This window comes from Anomalospiza imberbis, chromosome 4 (assembly GCF_031753505.1).
Source record: "Anomalospiza imberbis isolate Cuckoo-Finch-1a 21T00152 chromosome 4, ASM3175350v1, whole genome shotgun sequence".
In the NCBI taxonomy this organism is placed as follows: domain Eukaryota; kingdom Metazoa; phylum Chordata; class Aves; order Passeriformes; family Viduidae; genus Anomalospiza; species Anomalospiza imberbis.
In genome coordinates, this window is record NC_089684.1 from 21,747,034 (window position 1) to 21,772,767 (window position 25,734).

Genomic DNA, 25,734 nt, shown 5'->3' on the forward strand with positions numbered 1-25,734 from the left:
ATAAGTTTCAACCGGCTGGAGCCCTCCCCGGAGCAGCCCCAGGGCCCCTCTGTTTCCCCGCGGCGCTGCCCTGGGCCCAGCCGGGGCCGCAGCAGGCGGGGCAGGGCCGGCGCGGCGCGGCGGCCGCAGGAAGGGGAGGGAAGGCGGCGCGCGGCCGCCGCCATCATGCGAGCGCCGCCGGGGCTGTCGCGGCTGCTGCTGGTGGCGCGGGGTTGGGGGCGCCTGGGCGCCATGTCCCGCTACAGCACGGAACAGCGGGGCCGCCCTAACTCGCCCGATTACCGCCTCTACTTTAGTAAGTAGCAGTCCCCGGACTCCATAAACCCCTTCCTTCCACGGCGCGCGCGGCGCACGGAGGCGGCGGCGGCGGCGGCTCCCCGCTCCCGCGGCGGCTCCTCGGGCTGGCTGAAGTATCGCCCCCGAGCCTTCTCACTGCTGTAGGGGGAGAGCAGTGTTTCTGTAGAGAGAGAGAGCAGATCCTGTAGACATCCCGGCTTTTGGAGGGGGTGCTGGGCCTGCTCAGCCCCGGCCCAGCCGTGCCCTTGCTGAGCTCCGGAGGACGCCGTGGGTGAAGCGCCGCCGTGGTGCCGTGTAGTGGCAGCCTGGCCGCGGGGGCCCGTGGCACCCCAGGGACAGTCGTGAGAGGCTTCTCCGTGGTGTGACAGCCCAGCCTGTCCCTTGTGACCAGGGCGGCCCTCCCTCCCACCAGACACGTCACCGAGGCGGAAGGCTGGCATCCAAAACGTGGGGCTCCAGCCCCGAGCGGGGGTCGGCGAGTGGGGGTGCAAGGGCACGGGCGGTGCTCCAGGAGGCGTCTCAACACCCAGCGAGAGCTGAGGGTGTGCCGCGTTCAGTATTACGCATTTTCATAACAGTGTTGTCTTGTTTGTGTGCCAGTCCTACCCAGTGGCTTTGTACATTTCTGGTCCGTTGACCTACAGTCAACTCTGACGTCTGCTGGGGTGGGAGAAGCGGAGGCGGCGTGTGCCCGCTTGGCAGCACTGCCAGGGCTCCCTTGTGCTCATTCATGGGGCTGCCAGTGCAGGACATCGTCTAGAGAAAGTCACTTTATTTGGTGGAATAAACAGCCAACCACTAAACTTTGTTTTATTTGGGAGGAGCACATGGGAGGTTTCCAGGAAATGCACATCAACTCCATTTACTATTCTTTGCTGAGGTGGTCAAAAGTCCAAAGCTAAGTGAGGTGCCTTGTCTACTTTTTCCTTTACTATGAATAGGGATGCTACCAGAGAAGAAATTCCTTGGGATTTGAATTAGTGTTTGCACTCTTTTGATGTGATACTTGGACTTGGAAAACTTAGGCATACACTCCAGTGAAATTAGTTTCTTTCTAGAGTAAGGGCAAGGCTGCGGTGCAGATTGGGCCCCCATTAAGTTAAGGTCAGTTTTTGCTGGTTTCAAGGTGTGGTGTTTCATATCAAGGGCCTAGAGCAATTATCCGATCCCTCACCTACACTTGATCAGACTTTGGCCTATTACGTTGGGGGATTTGTCATCATGAAACTCTGTTTATTAGAAATACAGTGCAATCACAGGGGTGACATTGCTAGAAACCCTACTGATGGAAATGGGTTCCTTTGGGTTTGGTTTTTTTTTTATTTGCTGTGTTTGGTCAGGGAGTAGAAAAGAATGAAAGAATCTTCTCATCCTTTTATAGCTTGTATTGCCAGGTAGAAGAGAAGCGTAGTGTTGAATTCTAAAGCAATAACTTTGATTCTAATGAATCCTTGTCAAAACACTCAAATTCCTTGTCCTCCGTGTAGGTACGTGCTTGAAATTGAACTTCAGAAAAAGTTTAACCGATGCACAGTCATAGCATATACACATTTCTGTATTGTGTGATGTTTAGCAACACCAACAACTTATACCATATCTTTAGGTTTGCAATGCTACTTTGTTTTGTCTTTCAGAGAATTCAGATGGTAAATATATTTCCCCATTCCATGACATTCCCTTGTTTGCTGGATCTAAAGAGGTATGTTTTTATGCCTTGAAACATGATTAATTTCAAAATGCTAATAGTTTTGCTGGCGTTCTTTAGATAAAAGTGCAGGTTTTAAAAGCTTTTTTTTTTTGGTAATCAACAGAGAAATGTTTAGTGCCTGAAAGGACCACTCTAACCCAGACTGATGCCTTATGTAATACAGGCATGATGACTGCACCAAATTTTCTCTACTGAATTTAATAACTTGCAGTGAAACATAATTGCTGTTTATGCAAGCCTAGGTGTCTCTTTAAGTCTCTAAGTGATTGAGGGCAGGAGAACCCTCACTGTATCTTGTGATAATTCTCTACGTTTAGTTTTGTGGTTATGTGTGCTTGAATTAATTTTCTACTGTTACTCTTTTTGAATTAGCAGTTTTCTGCACCTGCCATTAAAAGTGTACATTTCTTTGTCATGGGTGTACAGCACACACTTGTATAACTTACGGTGTATGTCTTTAATTCCCAAAAGGAGCATTAGAATTGGAAGCCAACAGCAATGCCCAGGAGAGAATTGGTAATCACACCTTTGGAGATTCGCAGTGCGCGAGGTGCAGCTGAGCACTGTCACGTCTTGTTAGCTGCTCTCCCTGGGGTTTCATTACAGCAATAATGAAACGGCTGTTTAGTCTGTCACTGATGGGAGAACTGCCAGTCTTTGGTTTAGGCTGAGGTTTGCTTATCACGGGGTACTTGTGACACAAACAGGCTAGGGGAGTTTTAGTCGTTTTCTTGTTTTGTTGCTGAGTCTCTGTGGGTGATATGAGTGGTGCAAAAGGTCAGTAGTTTGAACATGTTCATATGGAGACTCCTGAACTGATGAACCAATCTCTTAAATTATTAAATCCGAGATATTAGAAATCTGAATGAAACCTTTTTGATTAGCAGACCTAAGTGCTTGTCAGTGGGAAAGGCAGGCCATTCAGAGTGTTGTTCTTAAGATGCCATGTTCATTTCATGCTATTGCTGGAAAAGCAATGGGCATTTTCATCACATGTTCACAGAGGCCTTCCTGTGCCTGCACCTAGAGTTAAAAGTTTGTGGGAGTAGCTTATAGTGTGTGATATTGCCAGTAGGGTAAATTAGAGTACGGCAGTGTCTGATCAGTGTGGAGAGACTTTCATTTTAGTGTGTGAGTGAGGAAATAGCATTCTACCCAATACAGGGCCTGAAGGGTGAGCAGGAGGGAAGTCATGGTTAAGGTCTCTGTTAATTTTGCCTTGTTTGCAGGAGGATGACTTAAGGATGTATTCCAGAGTCTTTCCATCCCCTTGTATAAGATTTATAGACTTTATGATGGAGAAATCCAGCCTTATTTATTGTACTGGTTTTGTTTATTTTTGATTGGCTTTTGTCTTCTTCAACTGTACAGAAGGATGACTGTATTTAATCAGTTGACTACAGACCTAAATTGCTGCTTAAATTTCTTGGTAGCTGGGAGAAAGTAAATGTATCCTTGTACATTTTTATCTTCCTTTGTTAATGTCTCGAAGGTTAGAATTTCACAATGAAACAGAACTGAGTACTTACTTTTAAAAGTTATAATTTAGGCCTTTGTGCTCACAAAGGACTGTTTCAATTGCATTGCAAAGTACTGTTGCCTGTATTTATGTGAATACAATGTTGCTGTCTAGTGTTCTTTATATACTCCTTTACTTCACTCTTTCCCTATAGGATAAAGAAATTCCTGCAAAGAGGTCAAAGACTACTGGATCTGAGGTACTGCTAAGTTTTTTTTCTTGTTGGTTTTTTTTTCAACTATTTCCTCTCCAACATCACTTTTCTGCAGAGTGAACTTGCTGTCACTGAATATAGTTGACTTATCTTCAAATGCAAGTCTTTTAGGTGAAGACTTAAAGAGATTTAATATTTTCCTCTTTGAATGGGACAGAAATGTCAGAATTCCTTTATTTATCAAGATGTTCTCAAAGGCAAACACTTACACCAGTCTTTCAAAGGTTTGTTATGACTTTTGCAGTATAGATGTGTTATCTTTTTTGCTATTATGTTCAGAAATATTTGCAGTAAAACCTCCCTTAATGAAATATTCATTATTCTCTGACTGTGGATAATCTTTGGTTTATATACAGAACTTCAAAAATCCTAAGTATGTTAGGGCAGAAATTATACTGAGTATCTGCTTTTTGGAACTGAGGTTATGTTGTTTTCTATACTCAGCTGGGAAGCCCAAAGGGAGAAAACCCTCATCTGCTAATGGTTCAGCATTATCCAACACTGAAATTAAGGCTGGCAGAAGCCTAGAAAACGTGGAAGATCTGCTCAGGCTTTTACTGTGAAACAAGATTTGTTTATTCAAGTGCCTTTTCCAAAATATAACATTTTTTTGCTGTGCTTTGCCTGGCATAGGCTCATCTAAAACTTAGTAAAAGAATGTGATAGGAAAAAAAAAGAGCCAAACTATGCTTTAAGGCCCATTTGGGTGGGCGGGTGTGTGTCCCAATCCTTATCTCCTCCTATCGTTTGGCCAGTCATATTGCAAAACTGTAGCTACCCATCTGATGTGAAAGAACTGTTCTAACTGTCTGGGTTCTCATAGTTTTGCAGCCAGTGTGTGGTGCACTGGTTCTTGTGCTGTACAGCAGTCACCACACAGTCCTGCACTATGAGTTTCCTCTCCCCTTGCTCTGTGATTCATTCAAGCTACAATGCCCAAGTAAGGCTTTTTAGATTTCCTGTAGCTTGATGCCCATTTAGGAATTGTTTAGAAGATGTAGAATCATGCCTCAAAAGAGGAGCTATTCAGGAGAAAGAGTATGTGCCAGTAGACTTTTTTCAAAAATCATTGTCTTGCAACATCAATTCTTATTTACAGCTCCTGCTGGCAAGTCAACTATTGTGTGTCTTAGCTACTTACAGATACTGGCTGGTGCAAAGACATTTCATGCAACGTCAGAAACTGTTCAAAACTGCATTTGTCTGTGCTGTGAGAAGCATGGTAGCTTCTTGAAAACCATGTTTCTAGTAGCCTATGGAAAGGGGGCACAATGCCAGTGAGGCTGAGCAGCTCTTGCTTCCTTGGCCAGTGTAGCCTCCAGGGCTGCTTCACATAATTCCTGCTGTGAGACAGCTCTGGACTGTGGTTTAATAGAGCTACAGAAAATGAGTAAAGGCAAATGTGCATTTCAGTCCTAGCAGGCTTTTGATACAATTAGGCAAACAGATATGCAGGCTGTAAGTTTCCTGAACATACTTAGATGGTGAAATGTGAGAACACCTTTTTCATCATGATCTTAGGGATCTGGGGAGGGGAGAGAAAACAGGGGGGATCTTTGTGTTCAGGAAAGCGGTTTCTTCTTATACTGGGCTCTTCAGCAGCTTTCCTCACCTTGCCTGATGAGAGACGCATCCTTGTGTACTTGTATGCAGGGAAAGCATAGCTTAATCAGAGAATAAAGGGGAAATGAGGAATTTAATGTCTTCTACTGATTTCAGAAGACCTTTGAAGCCCTGGACTCCTAGTTCTTGTCTAGGGATGCAAAGGCTGCTGTTGATATCTGTTATTCAGTTAATCCTTCACTGAATTTGACCAGAATTTGAAAGTGATAGTTCTTGCCCTGGAAACACATCTTTGAAACTTATGCTTTTAGGGTGGCAGTTATTTGTTACTCTGGACAAAAGCAAACCCTCTTAAGAGTTAATTTAAGTTTGTTAAATTATGCTGAACTGTTGTTTATCAGATGGCAGTCTAGCTATGCAAAATGAAGATCATTTTGGAAGAGTCTCTTTAGTCAGTCTAATCTACTTTAAATTGTTCTTGGTGTTCCTGATGTCAGAAAAGGTCTCAAAGTTAGAGGAGTTTCAGCTTTCAACATTTGTAGGATAGAGAGTGCACATCCTACAAGTCTGTGTCAGCTGTTTTGCAGTCTCAGTTTGTAGTTTGTAAGGGAAACACTTTTGCGTTTCTGTATTAACTGTTTTCACTAGTTCAACCATTTCTTGTAACATTTTAGACCTTCCCAAATCTCAGTTAAGTTTAGCTTTGCTGACTCTGCTGACAACTGACCTTTTTGCTTTTGCAGATGGTTTTTGGCTGTTTGAGGAAAGAAAGAAGTTACTTTGAGGTAGAAGCTATGCTCTACCTCAAAGTAGAAAGAAGTAATATTCAGCTCCAGTCTTAAAATTACCTCAGTGACAGGTTTCAAAAGTTTCACATCTCTGGAAAAGTGGATGTTTCCACTAGGTTTACAGTCAAAACTGTCAGAACCTGACTGCTGAATATGGTCTTCCTTGTCTGGCAGGAAGAAGGTTTGAAGAGGTCATAATTTTCTTTTCAAGGCCAACATGACATGCTGTTCCCTGCTGTAGTTGAAAGGGTTTCTAATCTACTTGTCATTGTATATCTTTGGAGAAATATTCATATGTGGTGTCTTTCAGAGGACCCAGGTGTTATTGGAATACAGTGTTTCATATGCTGGCCCTGGTAAGGAGTCTGTCCAAGCATGTAGAGATTATAGTCTTCTAACTTCCAGACATTCACAAGAGCATTTGGAAAAAAAAATAGAAAGAAAGAAAAACAAGATGGGTTTTGTTTTGTTGCATCCTGTGGATTGCACATTGCTGGGATGCCCTTGTGGACTTCAGCTGAGATGCTTCTGTGAGCCAAAAACTTCTGATAAATGAACTAGTCAGGTGAGATTTAAGGGCTCATCAGGGTGGTATGCAGTCTGCATAGGTGATCTGACCTTGTGCTTCCAGCAGTGTTAAAACTAGTGTCAGAGATGTCATTTAGTAAAGTTGGTATGCTTCATAAGAAAGGAGAAGCTGTCGTCATTTTCTGTGCAGAGCAGGTGCACACTTTGTGCTGACTTTGTATTCTGCCTTAACTACAGTCTCTGTAACTATCCTTGGTGATGTTAGACAGTTTTTCAGTATATGTGACCTGGGCTACAGTGTGTCCATTATGTGGTCAGGGATTTGTGTTCCAAATTTTAGGTTATCAGTGAATCTTTCACCCTGATGCTTGAACTTGCCTAGACTTTTGCTATGGAAGTGTCCATTAGATGCAGCCTTGCTTTGTGTTCCTACAGATGAACAAATGCTGGAAGTAATCTTCACTCATCAATCCAGTTGAAATCTACCCCGAGTACTGTTGGTTTACTGAGAAAGTTACATCAGTGATTTGATCCAACTTAACTTCAAATAAATGGTTCCTTAAACTTGAGAGAGCCAGTGGTTCATATTTATCCATGTCGGGGTTCTACATGGCATAGTTTTGTAGGTGAATATGTCCCATAATTGGTTTATCAGAGAATGTGCCTGACGCCAGTGAGATTCCTGTGTGTAAAATCTACCTGTACCTACATGGTGTTTGTGATTCCCTTTCCAGTATAACAGAAGGGAAGTACACTGTGAAGAGAATGCAGGCACTCTGTTTATACTGGACATTGCATTCCTCTTTTGCTATGTGGAATGTTAATTTATATTGGCGAAGTTCCACTTTCTCTTTGGTGTCCAGATGTTGCTGGCATCTGGTTTGTTGTTTTAATTAGCATATACTTTATAGCAAGTGTTACATTGGGAATGCTTATAACATGGCTACTCATTTGATAAGGAAGTCCCATTCCATTTATTTATGTATCTATTTAATGGCAATCCATATTTAGCTTCTCCTTTTTTTTTCTTTTATTTTCTTTCTTCCTTTTAAACATCACCCTTTGTTCACACTACTGCTAGACTGCAGCTTATGATTTTCATTCTTGTTAGTCCTCAGGTGCATGCTGCCATGTTCAGTTGATGAGAATCCCTGCCAGATTGCAAATGAGCAGACAGGAAAGAAAAAAAGGAAATGGTAGCTGCTTTTTCTTCTCTCTTTCTCCTGGACTCTGAACTTCTCTATGACAAAGAGTCAGCAGCCCCCAAATGCTGCCTCTAGTGCTTTTAGATTTTTTTAAGCATTCTACTATAAAAACTACCAAAGTAACTGTAAGCTTTAGCATATCCTTGTCATGCATGGTGATGGAAATTGCAATCTGTAGAGGTTACTCCATGTCTGCCTCAATTTATCTGAACCTTCAAAGCTGAGCATTAAGTGTTGCAACCCTTGAGCAAAACCATGCCTATTCAAAACCCTTCCCTCAAGTGTATGAAATAAGGAACTTTGGAATGACTGGGAAAGAAACTAGTTAAACAAGAAAGGGAAAGTTAGGTAAGGAAGAATTGGTTTGGAGAGGGATATAGGGCAGTCCAGAAAGGCAGGCATCAGAAAGGTCGTGGATTTTTTTTTTCTTTCTGATACTCAGGTTTCTAAAAGTAACCCCAGATGAAAATGAGTTATTTTCTGTAAGTATCCATACAGCCAGAACTAGTTTTTTTTTAAAGTAGTTTAACTAGATAAAAATGAGTTGTTTTTTAAGGCCATCAGTCTTAGAGGAGAGAATGATGACTAAACATTTACCTGGGTATAACAGTCTATATTTTCCTTCCTTTTCTCAATACTTGCTGTACAAATATGCTGAATTATTTTTGTATATCTTTTTATCTTTCAATGTTTGTTTAATTTCAAACACCAAAAACTGTTTCTGTTTTCTGTGTGAAAGAGAGACATTTTTGCTTATCTCAACAAAAAACTAATCATGGTACCTTAAAAATGATGTTCAGCTGAAATGGAATGCAGTAAGGTGCCAAGAAGTGTTAAAGACAACACCCAAATAAAGCAAACAGTTAGAACCTACGTGAGTTCCCATGTAATCTGCTTAGGGTGTAGTTCTTAGGAAATGAAGGGTATCATTTACACATACTGGTTGTTCCTACTAATGTAATTTTCTGCTGATTTTTTTAATGCAGTTTTAGGAATTAGGAAATGTACTTTTGACTTTTCTGTGTTGAGCAAGTAGATTTGAGACCTCCCCTGCCGCATCACCTCTTCAAGGTGTAACAGAAGTTTAAGTACAAATATCTGTCTTGTGCTCACATTGACCCAAAGTCAAACAAGCTGCACAATACCCTGGGTTGAGTGTCCCTCTGGGCTCTTCAGCTCCCTTTCTCTAGCAGATGGATTCTGTCCTTTTTTCTGAATCTTGGACACTTTCCTTCGCTTTTCTTGCCTGCTCCAGGAATACTGTCCTGAGGAAACCGTCGGCCAGCCTGATGCACGGTTGGCACTCATGAAGTGGAGTCTCTTCTACATGAGGCTCTTGCAGAGCTGGGTTAAATCTGGACTGCAGTGATCTCACAGGCAGGCCAATTGCCTGCTGATGTACTAAGGCAGTTAAATGGTAAACTTTGCAAGCAATAGTTTTGTTTAATGAGAGATCTTTTTGCTGTGATTTGAAGGTGTGTCAAATGGGCTGTTGAAACAGTCTTCCCATTGCTTGAGGGGGTAGAAGTGCTTACTTAGGGGGTTGGTGAGGTGGAATTTTTTATTTTACTGATTTAAGATAAAAATGCCAATTACCAGATGCATTCACCAGCCAAAACTAACTGCTGAATGACACATGCAGATGGTAATCTGTGGAGACAGGTGGTGTCTGACACTTACATTTCTGTTTTCAGCTGATGCAGGGACAGTTTACATCAGGGGATGGGGGACAGCTTTCAAGTGGTTAGAAAGAATAGGTGCTTGGTCTGGGGAAAAAAGAGTGATGGAAACATTCCTGTGTGATACTTAGTCAAGGAGGAAAACAAGATAGGAAAGAGGAGGAAAAAAACCTTAAAATACTAGATAGTCTAGTTCTCTTTCAATCTGTCAAAATATCTAGTATGTGCTCTCCTTTCCACATGAGTGAATCTAGTCTTACCACTGTGAAAATTTGATTGCCCTATAAATAAAACTTTTATTTTTAAATGCAAACACTGAACGAAGTCATTAATCTTTTGTAAATGCTTGTGGCAGCTTAGCATTAGAGAGAGTACTTTTGGGGATTTTTTTTGCATACAAATTAATCTGTCAGGCTGTCACATTTAAGACTCTTGACAATTCACGTTTGACTGATACCACAAATTATGAGGGCCTGGTCTTCAAGCTGAGTTGAATCCAAGTGGTTTTGTTATGTTTTTGAGAGCAGCATTGCATTAGTTTTAGTCCAGTGTAGTCCAACCCTGACAGTTGGTTTGGTGAAGACCTGGACTAACTGTTGACTAATTAAAAGCTCAAAGCCAAGTATAGAGGCTGCTGAAGCCTTTGCATTCTACATGGTCAGGAAAGCATATGGCAGCATCTAAACAACAAAAATACTGGATTGTGGTGGAGGGAAAGACATCCTGTATAATTCCAGTAGTTCGTAAGTTTTCTTCTTGTAGCTACCAGTCAGAACAGTTTTTTGACCTGCTTGGCAGTTCCCTAAGAGTTTCTTGTCAGCACTGGCTTTCATACTCTGCATTTCTCTTTTCCAAGTGTTTCCCAGATGGATGCACATACTTTATTTGGCTCTCTTCCAACCCTTCTCTTACCTGCTCATGCATGTATGTTGCTTTTTTCTGTCTGCTCAGTGTTGACATTTTTGAGCCCTCTTTACTTTTGTTTCAACTATTCTTACATACATAAGGTGTATTTCATAAAACTGAGACTTACCTGAAACCTTTCTCCTTTTTTTTTTTTTTTTTAATTTTTTTTTTAATTTTATCATGACCTGATTGGGAGAAGTGATTGCATCTGACATGCCACTGATTGCATTATGGGCACAGTACTTATGGATGGCAAATATAGTTTAAATTTATTGGCAATTGGCTGTCAGTATTGTGCATAGCTTGTGATCTCATAGTAGAAATGCTGAGTGACAATTGGGATTTTCCTTTGCTTTCTTGCTTTCCACACTCCAGATTTGTTTGGGAAGAGATGATCATAGAACCACTGGAATTACTTTTAATCACTGTGACATTGACCCTGGTAATGCTGTTTGCTTGTTGCAGCTGCAGGGTACAAGGGTCAAAAATACCAATATTTAAGGGTTCACTGGAGCCTTAATTGTGGTGTAGTTAGAGTGTCAGTGCAAGTCTTCACTTGGTTCAACTTTATATTTTTTTCTTACGAATTTCTACAAAAACATATTTTGCCTTTCCTGACCTGTTGCAATTGCTAGTACCAATGTGAGTTTACCTTCGCTGTGAAGAGATGTCCCAGGCAATGTGATATTTTTGAGGTTATTGTAGTAGTCTAAAACAGGTTGTAGACCTTGCTTGATGGTTTGTTGTAGTTACCCAATTCAGTAGTACTCTGCTCCTTGGTAGGGATTAACTCAGCTTCATAAGAAGAAATCTCACGGCAGTTACACAGAATTTTTCTCTTTGGAAAATGTTGCTTTAACTTCCTCAGTAAGAAGGTGTAGACTGCTCATTTTTCTTCTAAAAATGTGGAAGTTTGCATGTTTATTGGTTTTTTTTCCTCCCACACCATCTTCTTAAAAAACTTTCACTTTATTTCTGTTAGGAAGAAGGCTAACACTAATGTGAGGTGTCTGTGTCCATGCCCTTCCTCTGCCATCGCTTTTGGATTAGTATCGGCTCACTTGAACCAGATTAGACTGAGAAATAGAAGTGTCATTTGCATGAATTTTTAAAAAATAGTAAGCCAAAAGAGGAGGGCCTGAAGGAATAAATCCTTGGGGGAAAAAATATAAAACATTGTCCTTTCCACTGCTTAAGGGAAGCTAACTCTGTCGTGTAGAAACATTCAATCCTCTTTGATAAGTAGACTGAACCTCTGCCTCATGGCAAACCATTCCATGGACATTCTGAACATTTTGTGAAGGGTAATGTTGACATGGGAACAAAAAACATCAGGGGTATTTCCATTGCTTGTTGTTGTCCATCTTCTTAAAGGGGTGAGGTAGGGAAAGGATGAACTGTGGAGGTTGATGTAAAGGAACTGTACAAATACAAGCGGCTGTAACAGAGAAATATGATGTATGTTGCTGTTGAATACACAGGAGAGAATTTGTGTTACTGTAAAATACTAATTGCCAAGTGGAATTTATTTTCAGTTCTGTCACAATTTTTTTGTTTTAGGTCCTGTTTAATATGATTGTAGAAGTGCCTCGTTGGACTAATGCAAAAATGGAGGTAATTAAGAAAAATACCTTGATTATATAGGTATTTGTGGAAGTTACAACAATGTAATGGCTTCCAGTAGGCAGAGTTTAATCACAGTTTGGATTGCTCTTTGCACATTAAAATGTTAAAAAACTGGTTTGAAGTGGTGCATATGCTTTTCTTGCAATTATAGAAAGTGTTGAGCTTCTAATTGTTTTCTTGGTGGAAACAGGAAAAGCAGGTGGGCACTGCTTCTTGACAGCCCTCTCACTGCAGAGTGTAGCATATCTGCAGCAGAGTCCTGGAGTACTGACTTTTAGGGCATTTTCCAAAATTTAGACTTAACTCTTGCTTGCTTATGGAACATTCCACTCAGATTATTTAATTCATCATTTCCACTGTATAGTGTATTAGGCCAAATCCCAACAAATGGAGTTGCAACTAAAAGAGCATTTCCTTATGACCAAAAAAAAATATTTGGGGACTTCACTGATTGAAAGTATGAACTCCTGCAGGGAGATATTTTACAAGTAGTAAAAGTATCTGTAGTGTTTGTGAAACAACAGATCTCACCAGGGTATGTCCTGTCTTCCTGAGCATTTGCATTAATTTTAGGCGTGCTTCCCAGATGCTTTTAAGGAAGTTCGTGGTTGAGCTGTTAACTCTTTTAATTACTGAAAATAATGCCAAAGAACCTCCTTAGCTATTTGAGAATTTTTTTCTCCTTTCCCTGATGATAGAACTGTGTTTGCCATCACAGCTGTTACTATTCAAGCAGGGTTACCTCAGATATTTACCCCTTGTTTTAAGCTCATGATTTATTGTGGCAGCTGAGTTCTCTTTTGCAGGGGATCCCTTTGACAATGCTACTTGAACTCTGCCTAAAACTCAGGTTGTTCTCCCTATGCTTCTTTCAGCACATTATATCAAGGATAGAAAAGGTTGTCCTGTTAGGTTTAGAAATCATTGATTTTAGGCTTTTTGGGTTTGATGGAGGAGACTAGATGTAGTTTCCTAATATTTAACTTTTAATATCCTTAAAATTTGCTGCATCAATTAAGGTAGCCATCTTGCCTTGCCATTGTGTCCTTGCAGTCCTTCAATCCAGACCATGGTAAGCTGCTAATACCTGCTATTACCACATCTTGTCTGCTGATCTCTTCTCACATGCAGTGGAGACTTCAGGACATTAAGCCTTGCATCAGTATGAATATTTACCCACATTTACATTTTCTGCCACAGATCTTCTGCTCCTCAGCTTGTTATATTTCCGTTCTTCTTCCTTGCTGCTCTCAGTTACTCCTCTTTGTCCCAGTTTCCATGAACAAAAAGCATTTCTGAGCTCCACTTCCATCAATGTCCCAGGTGGCCTGTTTGAGCTCTTCACTCTTAGGTTATGACCAGAAGCAGGTGGAATCCAGTGTGAAGCCAGAAATGTATGAAACTTCATCTTGGCTCTTTGGGAGGGTTTACTTTTGGAATGGTACATACAGGTTGACAGGTTGGAGTGGTTTTAAAAGGTGGAATTCCTTTGGGATGGCTTTGGTGACAGTGCTTCAGGTAAAAGGACAGGGATATAAAATGAATGTGGACTGAGGGCTGTGTACTTATGCAGGGGAGCTATACACCGCTTGAATGTAATCACTTGAGCCTGTAACAAATGTTTTGCCACTCAGATGAGTGTGTGTAAGCAAGAGCCAAGCTAACATGGGTTGGGCTGTGGTGTGGAGTGTCAAAGGGTGGTTACAGTTCAAATTAGCTGTGGTGGGTAGCTCAGGCAGTGGCTATATGTGTGTGGTTTTTGTATGGGCTTTGGGGAGGATGTTACTGTTCAGCTGTAGTTCAGCTCTTCTGCCAGTGCTTCTTTAGGAATAAGAAATTCCTAAGAAATAGGAAAGAATGCCCTCTTCAAATGGTAGCTTAACTTGTTCTAAATATGCATTAAGTTGGGATTTGGTGACTATGAGGAACTTGTACTTGTGAAAAAGCATTTGTATGCTGAGAGGTGATGGAAAGAAGGGGTGTTTGCAATTGGAGAGCAAGGAGCAGAGGGCAAGAACATGAAACATTTCCTCTGTGGCTGTCAAAGCCACTGTTGAAAGATGTTGTACCACCATTTGCATGTCTGTTGAACTTGTACTATAAAGTGCAAGAGCTTCTGACTTAAGTTCCTTTCAGTTTTTATGTTTGACCATGACAGCCTCCTTAGAAATTTATTACTTTCTCTTCTAGATTCATTTTTTTCTTGCATACTTTACAGCATTATTTAATACCTTAATAAGCTGCTTTTTGAATATGACCCTTGAGATTCAGAGTGAGGCTATAGTAGTTTTAATAGTCCTCAAACCACAAGCATGTGCTGCCAGATGGATCTTTCTCACTGGTTGGGTATGGAATGAATTGCTTTCCATTTTAACATTCTCCTTCTTTCTCTCCCTCTCCCTGCTCCCCCACCCTTTTTCACGATCTGCTTAGATTGCCACTGAGGAGCCATTGAATCCCATTAAACATGATACAAAGAAAGGCAAGCTTCGATATGTGGCAAATATCTTTCCTCACAAGGGTTATATATGGAATTATGGTGCCCTCCCACAGGTAACATTTTTGTTACAATGGTGAAAGTTTTCTGTCTTCTGTGTAAATTGCCTTGTAAATCTTGGTTACTGCCTGAATGCAAATCAGCTGCAAGAGGGGTGATTCTCTTTGATGCATTTGTAAATCAGGATTTTTTATGTTGAACTTTATTGTGGCCATAACTATTGATCAGAATTTGGGTGTGGGAGTAAATATGAACTGTGTTTTCAGGAAGGAGTTAAATGATCAAGAAATCTCAAATCTTTAGTCTTTGTCTCTGTAGTGATAGAATTAAATTGTCATGGTCTGCCATTCAAGAATACTTTGTCAAGTAGACCTTTTCAGCTTAAACAAGGCATTTATTTAAAAACTCATTTAGGATTTTCATGTACTGCAGCTTGAATTTTAACTGGGATTTCTTAATATCCTTAACGAAGAGAAACACAAGGGCTGTTCTTTTTTAGATTAAACCTCAACTGCCTTCCTTAGCTTTTCTCTGAACTGTGAGACTTTACTGATCATGACACATTCTGAACTTTGAGCCTTGAAAAAGCCCATCTAATGGCTGAATTTTGAACATAATGAAAGGTTTTAAACGTTTTTCGTTTCTGCAAATAGCACATTAGACTTCAATTAGTACTGAAGAACATGATGGAGCTTGAAAAGAGTAATTTATTTTCTTTGCACTTAACTGGATAATCAATGAAAGTTGAGTGCCAAAAATCTGCTTACATGTTTGATCTCTGGAGAGGAGATACTAGGCAGGTTCTCGAATACAGCAGAAGATCTTGTCCAGTCAGCAGTGTCAGTAAACAGAGTTTCCAAGTAGGTGTAGTTGGAAACCAGCAACTCCATTTAATGTTTTGAAATTTTTATGTTCCTTAGTGTAAAGCCAGAATTATTTGAAAATGTGAATATTTTCCTGCACAAAGTGCATTATTTTGGACTTAAAATAATTTCCTCAGGAGAAATGTTTGGCATCCCTGGTGAGCTGGGGAGGGCTGAACATAATTGTCATTTTAATTTTTTACTATATTAGACTATTTGCTATCATGGCAGAAGTTGCTGTGCTGTCCAGAGAACAATACTGTTCCTTCCTTCTAACCTAGAGGTGAAGAGGTGTGTGTGGGCAGAAGAGAAGTACTGGTATAATGCAGCCCTAAATAAAAAGCACTTTGGAAGGATAAGAGCACACAGTCTTAAGCTGTGCCAGGGGAAGTTTAGGCTAGACATTAGAAAAAAATTTTTGCAGAAGGACTAACTAGGCATTGGAATAGGCTGCCCAGGGAGGTGGTGGAGTCACTGTCCCTAGAGGTGTTTAAAAACAGATGAGATGTGGCACTCAGTGCCATGGTTTAGTTGATGACATAGTGTTGATCATAAGTTGGACTTGATGATCTCCAAGATCTTTTCCAGCCAACCTAGTTGATTCTGTGAAGAGTACTAGAAAAATAAATATTAGGTTTAAATTCTCTCTTGATTTCACTTCAGCAGTTTTTTTGGTAATGATTCTGCTACCTAAACACCTAAGCATATTCTTTTTACCATTTTGCCTTCCAGTATCAGTCAAGTTCTCAAGAACAAGTTTGAGGTGGAGTTACGATCATGGACAATAGGAGTAGCAGTGTAGCTCCTTGGAAAAGAAAGTTTTCTATAATCTTTTCAACAATACCAAATTGGACTCACAATTCTTAACAGAAAAGCTTCTCAACTGTAGAATGAATTATTCATTACTTTTAAAAGTAAAAGCAAGTACTTGTGTAGTAATTAAGTTAGTATAACTCGGCTAGGATTCCTTGCTTGTGCAGTGCTCAGAGCGGGAGTTTAAACTTGCCTCTTTGGTCTTAAACTCTTAGCTGTCCTTTGGAATATACATGTCTCAAAATACTCAGAAATACTTCATACCTAAATCTAAAATCTTTAAAAAGCTTATTGGGTGCTGAAAAATCTATGTTGTAGGAGTGTGGTTAGCTCAAAGCTTAGATGTGTTAGAAAACAACTTATGTTAATATCATGGTATTTAACAAGTATAACAAAAATTTAATTATAAGATGTCCTAGCTTGATCCCACTATCACTAGTAACTAGAAAAAAATCCATATTCAGGGTCCTCTGATGCCTGAATCACTGCAATAGGGTAAAGTGTATCTGTTGACACAGGAAAACAGGTCCTCAGTAATCCTCATGTCACTTGTCCTAAGTATGAGTTACTTAGTGTCAGTCCACCTTCTGTTTACTTTTTCTCCTCCCATTGAGCAAGCCTGTTCTCAGAAAGCTGATGTTTTTATTGTTGCTTTTGCTAATCTTTGTAGTTGAGTGGTAAGATGAGTTGTAATTGCAGTTCAGCAGCTAACTGGTAGTTCTCTTTTCCCTGGCAGACCTGGGAAGATCCAAACCATACGGATAACATTACAGGATGTTGTGGGGATAATGATCCTATTGATGTGTGTGAAATAGGTTCAAAGGTTTGTATTTATCAGGATTAATTTAATTTATCAAGGTTAACTTAATAATTTGGTAGCAACTTCTGAAAGAGACAGTCAGAAAGCAAGAAAAGATGTGTTAATTATGTTAGGGACTGACAAAAGTATCAATAGAGGATCTAAGGAGAGAATAGATAAGAAAATGGTGGATTTTTAAAGAGGTTAGGGGAAAGTAGGATTTGGTACTGGTTTAAAGGGAAAATAAAAGAACAACATCCTGAAGTTGTGTAGCTGGACAGTAAGTTTGGGTGAAGGAAGTGATCATTAAGATTTTTGGGGAAGGAAAAGATTTATTTCTTTTTTCCCTGTTAGCAGTATTGGAGCTAGGAATAGGTTGCTGAAGAATGAGGAAATATGACAGCATCATGTGTTTAGAATTATAAAGTCAGACCCACAGAGGAGGTGGGTTTGATTTTACTCATGGGTGCTAACAGTAGATCCTCTATTCTAGAGAAGATAGGAACCTGCTGCAGTGTTGCAGAGTTAACAGTCATGGAATGGATGGCTGAAAAAGAGATGCAGCAAACACCATTAATAGGTATAAATGAAAGGTTTAGCTCACTGAAAGAAAATTCTACATATCTAGAGGCAGCAAAGAATGGAGCAATGCTGTGTATCAAAAATGAGGTATGAAATGGACGAGTTTGAAAGAGGGATCTCTTAGGATATTTAGGTAAGGGGAAATTTACTGGTGACTTCGGGAAGTGGCTTTATATATTTATTTGGGGTAAGAAACCTAAAATTTAATTTCAGGGGATCCAGAAAGCATTAAAGAGGAAATATTAGCTGGTAGGGAGAAGGTTCCAAAGAAAATGCAAAAATGGTTGTGTAGGTATTTCTGGGGGAGTGCTGTGTGTTTATATGTGTATATTGGAGTTCAGAGGAAGGAATAGCAAGACAGAAATTAGGACCCTGAGTTCAGAAAACAGAGAGTCAAGGGACAGGAAGAAGTTAAAAAATGAGTATGAGACACTTCTGACTTACACTTTGGAGGGAAGATCAAAAAAGTGTGGGGGAACTAGAGTAAAAGGGAAGGAAAAAAATTTTAGCTACTTGTCTACTTAAATAAATGCTGACTGGAGAATTGAGGATTGGAGAGTAGTAATGGTGGGAGAAAGGCTAGAAATAAAGAGATGTGTACTGGGTTTGCAGATCTATCTTGCAATTTTGTTACAGCCTGCTAGTCAAAAATATAAAACTTTTTTTTAAGGAAAAAGAGAAATTTCACATGTTGCTTTCCAAATCTTTGTGGTATTACTTTATGTTTCAGGTTCGTTCTCCTGGTGAGATTGTTCAGGTGAAGGTCTTGGGTGTTTTAGCTCTTGTTGATGAAGGAGAAACAGATTGGAAGATAATTGCCATCAGTGCAGATGACCCAGAATCTCAGAAAATCCATGGCAAGTATTTTTGTCTTTCCTAATGCAGTTATGTCAGAAACTTGCACAGCAGAATGGTACCTGAGTTTAGGCCTCCCAGGATAAGAAGAGGCAGACAGTGGAAAGGCAAGGCTTTTTTGTTGCTGTTGTTATGTTCAAGTAGGGCATATGTGCTTTCACTTTAAACTTCTAAAATGGTTTTCTTGGATTTTCAAGAGGACATGGCATGCAGAAAGTTTTTTGGCTTCTGAAACACAACTCTCTTAGAAAGTGACCTCCAATAATTTCAGGCTTATGTACTGTGTAATAGTGCATATTTACCTGCTCTGTGTTATGTAGCACACTGCTGTTTTCCTTTGTGAAAGTGTTTGTTCCTTTTATATTTGCAGGCATTGTGTTGCATTCAGAAAAGGCATTTCCAATGTCTTGCCACTTTTAAAGAGGATTGCTTCCAGAGTTTGCTGCTTAGTATGAGCAATTAGGTTTCACCTTTTAGCTTGAAAATTGGCAAAATAAACTGCTAATGCAGCTTACCCTAATCAGCCTTGATGATGATGAGCTTGCAGGGGGAAATATCCTGGTCAGATTTGTCCTCCCTGTGATCAGACTTCTGGTATCCAAATGAAACTCAAATACTGAGGTGTGTCCATGTGAATAGCATATGAGGTGTAATTCTGGTGTGTTAAAACTGCAGGAAGTTTTCATAGCACAGGTAAAGTGCAGTTTTTGTCTGGATAAATGGAGATGTGCTTCCTCAAATGCAATATTATTGGGAATCATGAGACTTAAGTGAGGAGCTTTGTCTAAAACTGATTGTTGGGAAACCAGAAACCATATATGCCATCAGGTATGTACAATGACAGCCTGCTCTTTGTTGGTAAGGGAGCACCCAGGTGCAGAGTGGCCTTTCTGTAGGAGCAGAGCAATCCAGTAGCTGTTTAAGGTAGTGTGTTTCTCAGCCATTGAGGTTTTTTCATTGTTTCTGAATGTAAAGTGTGTCACTGGACTAGCCCTTCATTCTCAGTTTTCTTGCAGGTTACTTTCACATGGAGAATACTTGACTTGTGGGGAAAGAAGGGGAGAAGAAGAGATGAGGAAAAGGAAACTCTTGGGTTGATGCTGATTAAAATCATTGGGCAGATGAATTACTGCATAGTGTTTATGACTCTTTAACTACTTTGACAGTTAGAGATTAAGAAGTTCAGCTTAAGGAAAGAGTAAGTAATAGTTTGCTATTAATGTCAGTATCAATTTAAACCACTCTGTAATGTGCAGTAAAATGCAATATACGTGTCAGTGGTTAAAAGAAAAGTGAATAGCATTTCATTTCTAGACACGGTTCTGCTTAAATACTTACCTTTTCTCCCTGGCAATTTCTGAGAGAGTATGGTCAGAAAAGTGGATGAGAGAATTCAGAAGGATTCTACTAAGCAGGGGCAAAACTGTGGTAGTTTATTCCAATATTATTTATTATTTGGTGTTAACTGTCTGTATTTGAAAACTCTCTGTGGATTTCTGGTTGGTTTTCTTTCTGGTTTTTTTTTCCCAGGTAATGACTGATTTATGTCAGTTCTATTACAGCTTTAGTTTATTTGTGAGGGGAGAAGTAAGAGCTTTAGTCTTAAAAAAAGAAGAAAAAGTAGTGGGTGGAATGGGCAAACCATTGTCTGTAGTTGATTCCTGTGTGCATCCTTTCTTATCAGGGAATATATGCAAAACTTCAAGAAGAGAACTGTCCTGAGATTCAGAGAAGTGTAGGACTACATATCCAGTTTAATATGATTTCCCTTTGGGACTGGAGTTGCAGCCCAAGATTCACAGAAGAAACAAAAGGGGGAAAAAAAAGTGCCCCTGTCTGCTTTCAGAAAACATGACTGGCTTGCAGTGTTTAACAGCAATCATTCTTCAGTCTGAAAACAAACAAATCTGTCAGAGCAGGCAGTACAATATGTCCTTTTATACTTGTTTTTTCCCCTTCCCAAAGTTGTTAATTATTTCAGCATAAAGGGATGGCAGCTACGGATAAAACCGGTCTCTCCCTCTGTAATTGATGTGCTGCTGTGTTACGGAGGTGGCCTCCTGGGGAAGATGAGGCTAAGTGTTGCCTTCTAATCCTGTCCAGTCACTTCTGTATCATTTGTTAAAGATTTCCAACTGCACTGAGAATCATCACATTTGCTTTCAGCTCAGTATGTGCAGAGCCCCCAGTGAACATTTGGAAAAGATAATTTTAAGATGCCAGAGTGGTGATTACTTGCAAACCCCATCCTGAGCCCACACCGTGGGTTAACTCCCCTTGCCTATTAAAGCACACGCCAGGTACCTGGGGTATTCTCCTTCCGGGATTGCAGTCGTTCTCATAAGTGCAATTGAATTTTCTGAGACTTCACAGAACTCAGAAGTCACAACTTCTGAGTGCTTCTCATTGTTTATTCATAGCACTCCACTGCACTGTATTGTGCAGGCATTTATTGATAAATACTGGTTTAAATTGAAAACCCTGCCTAGAATTCTCTGTTTCACACAGAGCGGTGAGAAACTCTTGTTTACAGTGACCGTACCCAGGAATGATAGGCAATGCTTAGCACCTGTTTAAGTGGGAACTGTGTCATCAGTAGGAATAGCAGGGTCTTAGTGTCTTTTTGGACTGATTTTGTAAGGTAATCTGTTAGAAATAATAGCACTTAATTCTGGTGGGCATGGGGACAATCTCTCACCAAATGTAAGTGGTATGTCAAATGCAGACATCTGTGTGAGAAAGTTGCTTTTAGACTTCAACTAGACATGTTCAGATTTATCTATTTCATTAAGATCTGTCTTTGTGGCTGTTGTGTTTCTGCTCAGGCAGTTGCTAGGCAGATGGCTGTTAGTGGACCAGTGGAGCAGCTTTAGACCAAACAACTCTTAGAAAAGCCCTAAAAGCTCCTCCTCACAGACTGAAACACTAAATCTTGGTGGTGTAATAGGCTGGGTTGCTTGCTTTTTTTTTTTTTCCTTTTTCTTTTCTTTTTTTTTTTTTTTTTTTTTCTTTAATAGCCAGGAGGAGAAGTAAATTCTTGGAGTAGAAAGGTTGCTTGTCTTCTTATCTCATAGTCTAGATTGAATTTAATATATTGGAGTTCACTTGTATATCTAATGCTTTTCTAGTTTGGGGTCAGAAGGGATGAGTGGTGATTTTATGCTGTGATTTGGTCTAAATGTATGTGGCATCTTCATATTGGACAAGAAGTTTTAAAAATCACTGGCAGTTGAAGCAGGAATTGTGTTTGAAGTGTATGAAGTCTGGCTTTCCAAAGGTCACCTTAACCTCCTGCAAATTGGACTAATCATATATACTGCATGGCATTTTGGAGGTGATTTACTGGCCTGGAATCTTAGCAGCCATATTTGCTGCCATTGCTCACTGGAAAGATGCCAGGATCTATTCAACAGCAGTTGGTGATGTCTGCTGGTTTTATTGTGCTGCCTTTTGCTGGCACTGGTGTAGTTAACTGTGCTGTGTTGCCATGCTGCTTTTACAATATGCATCTCAAGATAGGGTTTAGTGATCAAACCCTAAATGGCAAAACTAAGGCATATTGTGTATTTTGTACTATATATTGTTACAGACCTTTGCATGTGAGTGTATTTATTCACAGAGAAGCAGCAGAGGCCCAGAAGACCTTTGTTGTGGATTTGTGTAAACACTCAGTATAAGGAAATTAATTTGCTGTTCCAAGGCTTCCCTCATACCCCCCCCTGCACAAAATACACCAAATGCCTTTATATGGAATGTAGCTGCTGCTTCCTGTAAATGTTTTTAAGATGTTATTAAAAACATATGTCCTCTCTTCCCACAGACCTTGTTTAGAAAGTTTGCTGCAAAAGTGTTGTTTTAGCTTCGCTTGCAAGAAGCAGCATCTGTTGTACTAAAAATGGTAGTTTTGTACAAATGCTTTTGTTGCTCTCTTTTGTAAAGTCAGCTAGACTTGGGATCTGCAGTCATGTTAGCTCACTCCCTTGACAGAGTGGTAGCAGCAGTTCTTGGTGCCAGCCTCTAGGGATTTTCCTTATGGGCACTGAACTGCAACCCTTAATGTGATCCGCTGTCTCTTTTTAACCCTTGGCACTTAACTTTGGTGCCCAGAAAAATGAGACCTAGGGTTGTATGCAGGCAATGTAGAGAAATTCCCACTTAGAGCCCCTGTGGGGACATGCTGATAACGTACCTGCGGGAGCCTGACCTGCTTTGCTACTTTGAGCACGGCTTGCTGGCTGAGGTGAAACTGCTTTGGGCCATGCATATACTTGCTGCTGCCCAACCTGCCCCTTTTAACATCAGTGTGAGTACATAGCTCTAAGGGAAGATAAGCAGTCAATGTCAAAAAAGACTGTCTTGACAGTGCAGCAGAAAAGACATCCAAGTTGTTTGCATTTTTAAAAATCATAATAATTTGAAGCTATCTTCTGTAGGTATTAGTGTGGTAAATTATTGTACTGCTTATTGTGATCTTTTCTTTAATCTTTCCTTGCTTACTTTTTTGTTTTCTGAATGTGGTTTTTCTCCTTTCCTACCTGAAATCCCAAAGAGGCTGTTTAGATTTCAGTGGAAAACAAACTGTCTTTCAAGTTTTTCTGTGGTGACTTTTAATGAACTGAAGAGGTGGCTGTTGAGTGAATGATGCAAGAGGTGCTGTTTTCCTTGTATTTTGTATTACATGCTGGCTTCACAGCAACAGCAAGGATACTTTTCTGGCGTTTGTTTTGTTGCATTGTTGCACTTTTTTCTTCTTCTTGCCACCAACTTCTGTTATAATACAGAGGTTCTGGAGTCTTTTTTTTTTTTAAGTCAAGCTTTCAAATTTCATTTGATGTTCAGTGGCTGTCCTTTGTAGTAAAGAATAGTGAAATGAAGCATAGGGATGAAGGAGAATAACTTGCAAGAAACCCAGGAAATAAAAGCAACCAATGCCCCCTTCTTAAGTCCTCAAAACCAGAGTATAATCCATCCATATAATGCTGGAGTATGATTGTGTTTAGTCATTTTACTTAGGCAAGGTATTTTCCAGTAGAGAGAGTGTGAAATTCAGGGAGATGATTCTATCCATGAAGATAGAATCTCTAACAAAAGGAGATAATGAAAGTCTGTCCCAAAGCCTATCCTACTATTTGAGTTCTTCAAATAAGTATAAATAAAACCTATAAATAAGGGACAACAGTTGGAGAAAACTACCAAGTGCCAGTTAGTAGACTGTAAAGCACTTTTGATGAACAGTTTTTATGGGAGTAGGAGGCAAATAACCAAGTAGGGGGAGTAGAGAAGCAGAGTTAGGAGAGACATTTGCTGGAACAGGAACCAGAAAAAAGGAGCAGCGGTGTGAGAAAGTATGCTTGAATTTAAGTAGTGTCTGGAGATGGAGGTCTGGAGTTTGTCCACTGCTGGGAGCCAAAGAAATTGCTGCAGCAGCCTAGTTTGCTTTACAAACCTGAGGAGATACTCTCTCTTTAACAAGTGTTAGATATTGTGAATTCAAACTTCACAAGAGGAGGACATGACAGTGGCTCAGGCTGGAAGAGGGATGTTCTCTTGCTTGGAGAGAACAGGATGATACATTGGAGTCCTGAAACTGATTTGAATTGGAGCTGCAGTTTTATTAGTGCCCAAATGAAGCATTTGACCTCCAACCACAATCCCACCCTTTTCTAAATCATTCCTTCTTGGTTGGTCTTGCCCACCCACCCTAGTGAAAAGCTTTTTGTACTCTTAAACACGTATTTCAGCTAGAAGACCTGCCTCTAGAACAGCCTTATGTGCCCTTGCTTTTTTCTGGGATTCTGCCAGTGAAATTCCCTGATCTCCTACAGAAAGATGGCCAGCAGCCAAGCTCAAAATGTGTTTTACTCGGAGCCCATAAACACGTAGCCCTGTAAAAAAGTGAGTGCAAAGCAAAAATTTACATGGGGTTCTTCAAGGTTTTATGCTTTATTCTTTGGTAGTGGCAATGCAGTGGAATTTGGCAGTGGCACCTATGACATGCCTATCAACAAGCAGAATGTCTTCTCACATAGGTCTGGCCTCCCAGTTCAGTCTACATGTTATCTTCCTTGGTGGTCTACTGAGAATTGAATGGTCTGTAGTACAAGACCTTTTCTCTTCTCTTATTGTTCTCTTCAGAAATACAATAATGTCTTTGTTCAGGTTCACAATGAATTTTTAAAAGACATTTAGGCACTTAAAGATGGAAAGCACATGACTAGGTATCAATTCCATGGGCTAAGCAACTCTGATTTTATAGGACTGGATAGAAGAGTGTCTTAGCAAAAATCATTGCTGACCAATGTCATCAAGTGAGGCATACCTATGGGAGAAGATAACGAAGTAACCAGGCAGTATTGAGAAAGAGCAAGAAGGAATGAGAAACGGACTGATGAGCAAGTGACTTGCAAAGCACTAGAGGAGAGTAACACCATGGCAGGTGGCCTGAGCAGAGTGAGGTTATGAAATAGCTGGTAGACTACAGCAGTAAAAAGTCAGCTCCCATTTCCATCAGAAGTGACTGTGGAAAGGAAATAGAATATTATACCAGTTACAAAGTATTTGGCTTCTGGGATGGATGAAATCCTTTATTACATCAAAATAATTAGAATAGTGTTCAAAGCTTTTCCATGTAAACATGTTGGCAGGGGGTTAATTTGTTAAGGGGTTGGTAGGACCGCGCCATTGCAAGTGACAGAAGTGGTGGTAGTCCCAAAGGACAGCCCATTAAAATTTGATATGCACAGCAGGTAAATGGTGGATCAAGAACTGTATCAATGATATGACAGCGTAGTCTTCAAGCAGAATTACTGTGATGTTTCATCTCTCTGTAGACACTAAGGCAGTGTTCATCTCTGCTTCACAAGGGTGTCCCACAAATGGAATGCATTCCTCTTTGTGTCCTGTCACATCTCTGTCCATCAGGATTGTAGAGGTAGAATTGTTTGTCACTGTGCGTATGCAGATAGCACAAGGTTATCAGTAAAGTTTGTGTTTAGAGCTCCTGGCACGTCTCTGTCATGTCTTGAAGGGGATGAATTTGAAATTAAAGTGAGCAAAGCCTGTATTTTGTTTAGAGGTGCTGGTTTAAAGATCTGCGTGTTGAAATTGTTTTTATAGCTATTCTTCCATTATCAAAAAATGCTCATAGCCCCTGTAGTTGCTGGAGGAAAAACTTGCGTCAATGAATAATCTAAGTATTGCAGGAACTACCTACTGAGATAAATATGGAATTTTCTTCTCCTGACACAAATATGGTCCTTTTATTCATTGTACCTTTGAGTCTTAATTAATGA

The 25,734-nt window shown here is 40.2% G+C and overlaps 1 protein-coding gene across 1 annotated transcript in view; it reads left to right on the forward strand.

Moving 5' to 3' along the window:
• Positions 1–130: 130 nt before the first annotated feature.
• The window catches only part of PPA2 (inorganic pyrophosphatase 2), a 34,078-nt gene continuing 8,474 nt past the window's right edge, over positions 131–25,734 (forward strand). The window contains exons 1-7 of the mRNA XM_068187472.1: positions 131–295; positions 1,932–1,996; positions 3,679–3,723; positions 11,968–12,021; positions 14,467–14,586; positions 16,943–17,029; positions 18,318–18,444. Of these exons, the coding sequence (XP_068043573.1) occupies positions 166–295; positions 1,932–1,996; positions 3,679–3,723; positions 11,968–12,021; positions 14,467–14,586; positions 16,943–17,029; positions 18,318–18,444 (628 nt within the window). The 5' untranslated portion in view covers positions 131–165. The remainder of the gene's footprint in view (positions 296–1,931; positions 1,997–3,678; positions 3,724–11,967; positions 12,022–14,466; positions 14,587–16,942; positions 17,030–18,317; positions 18,445–25,734) is intronic.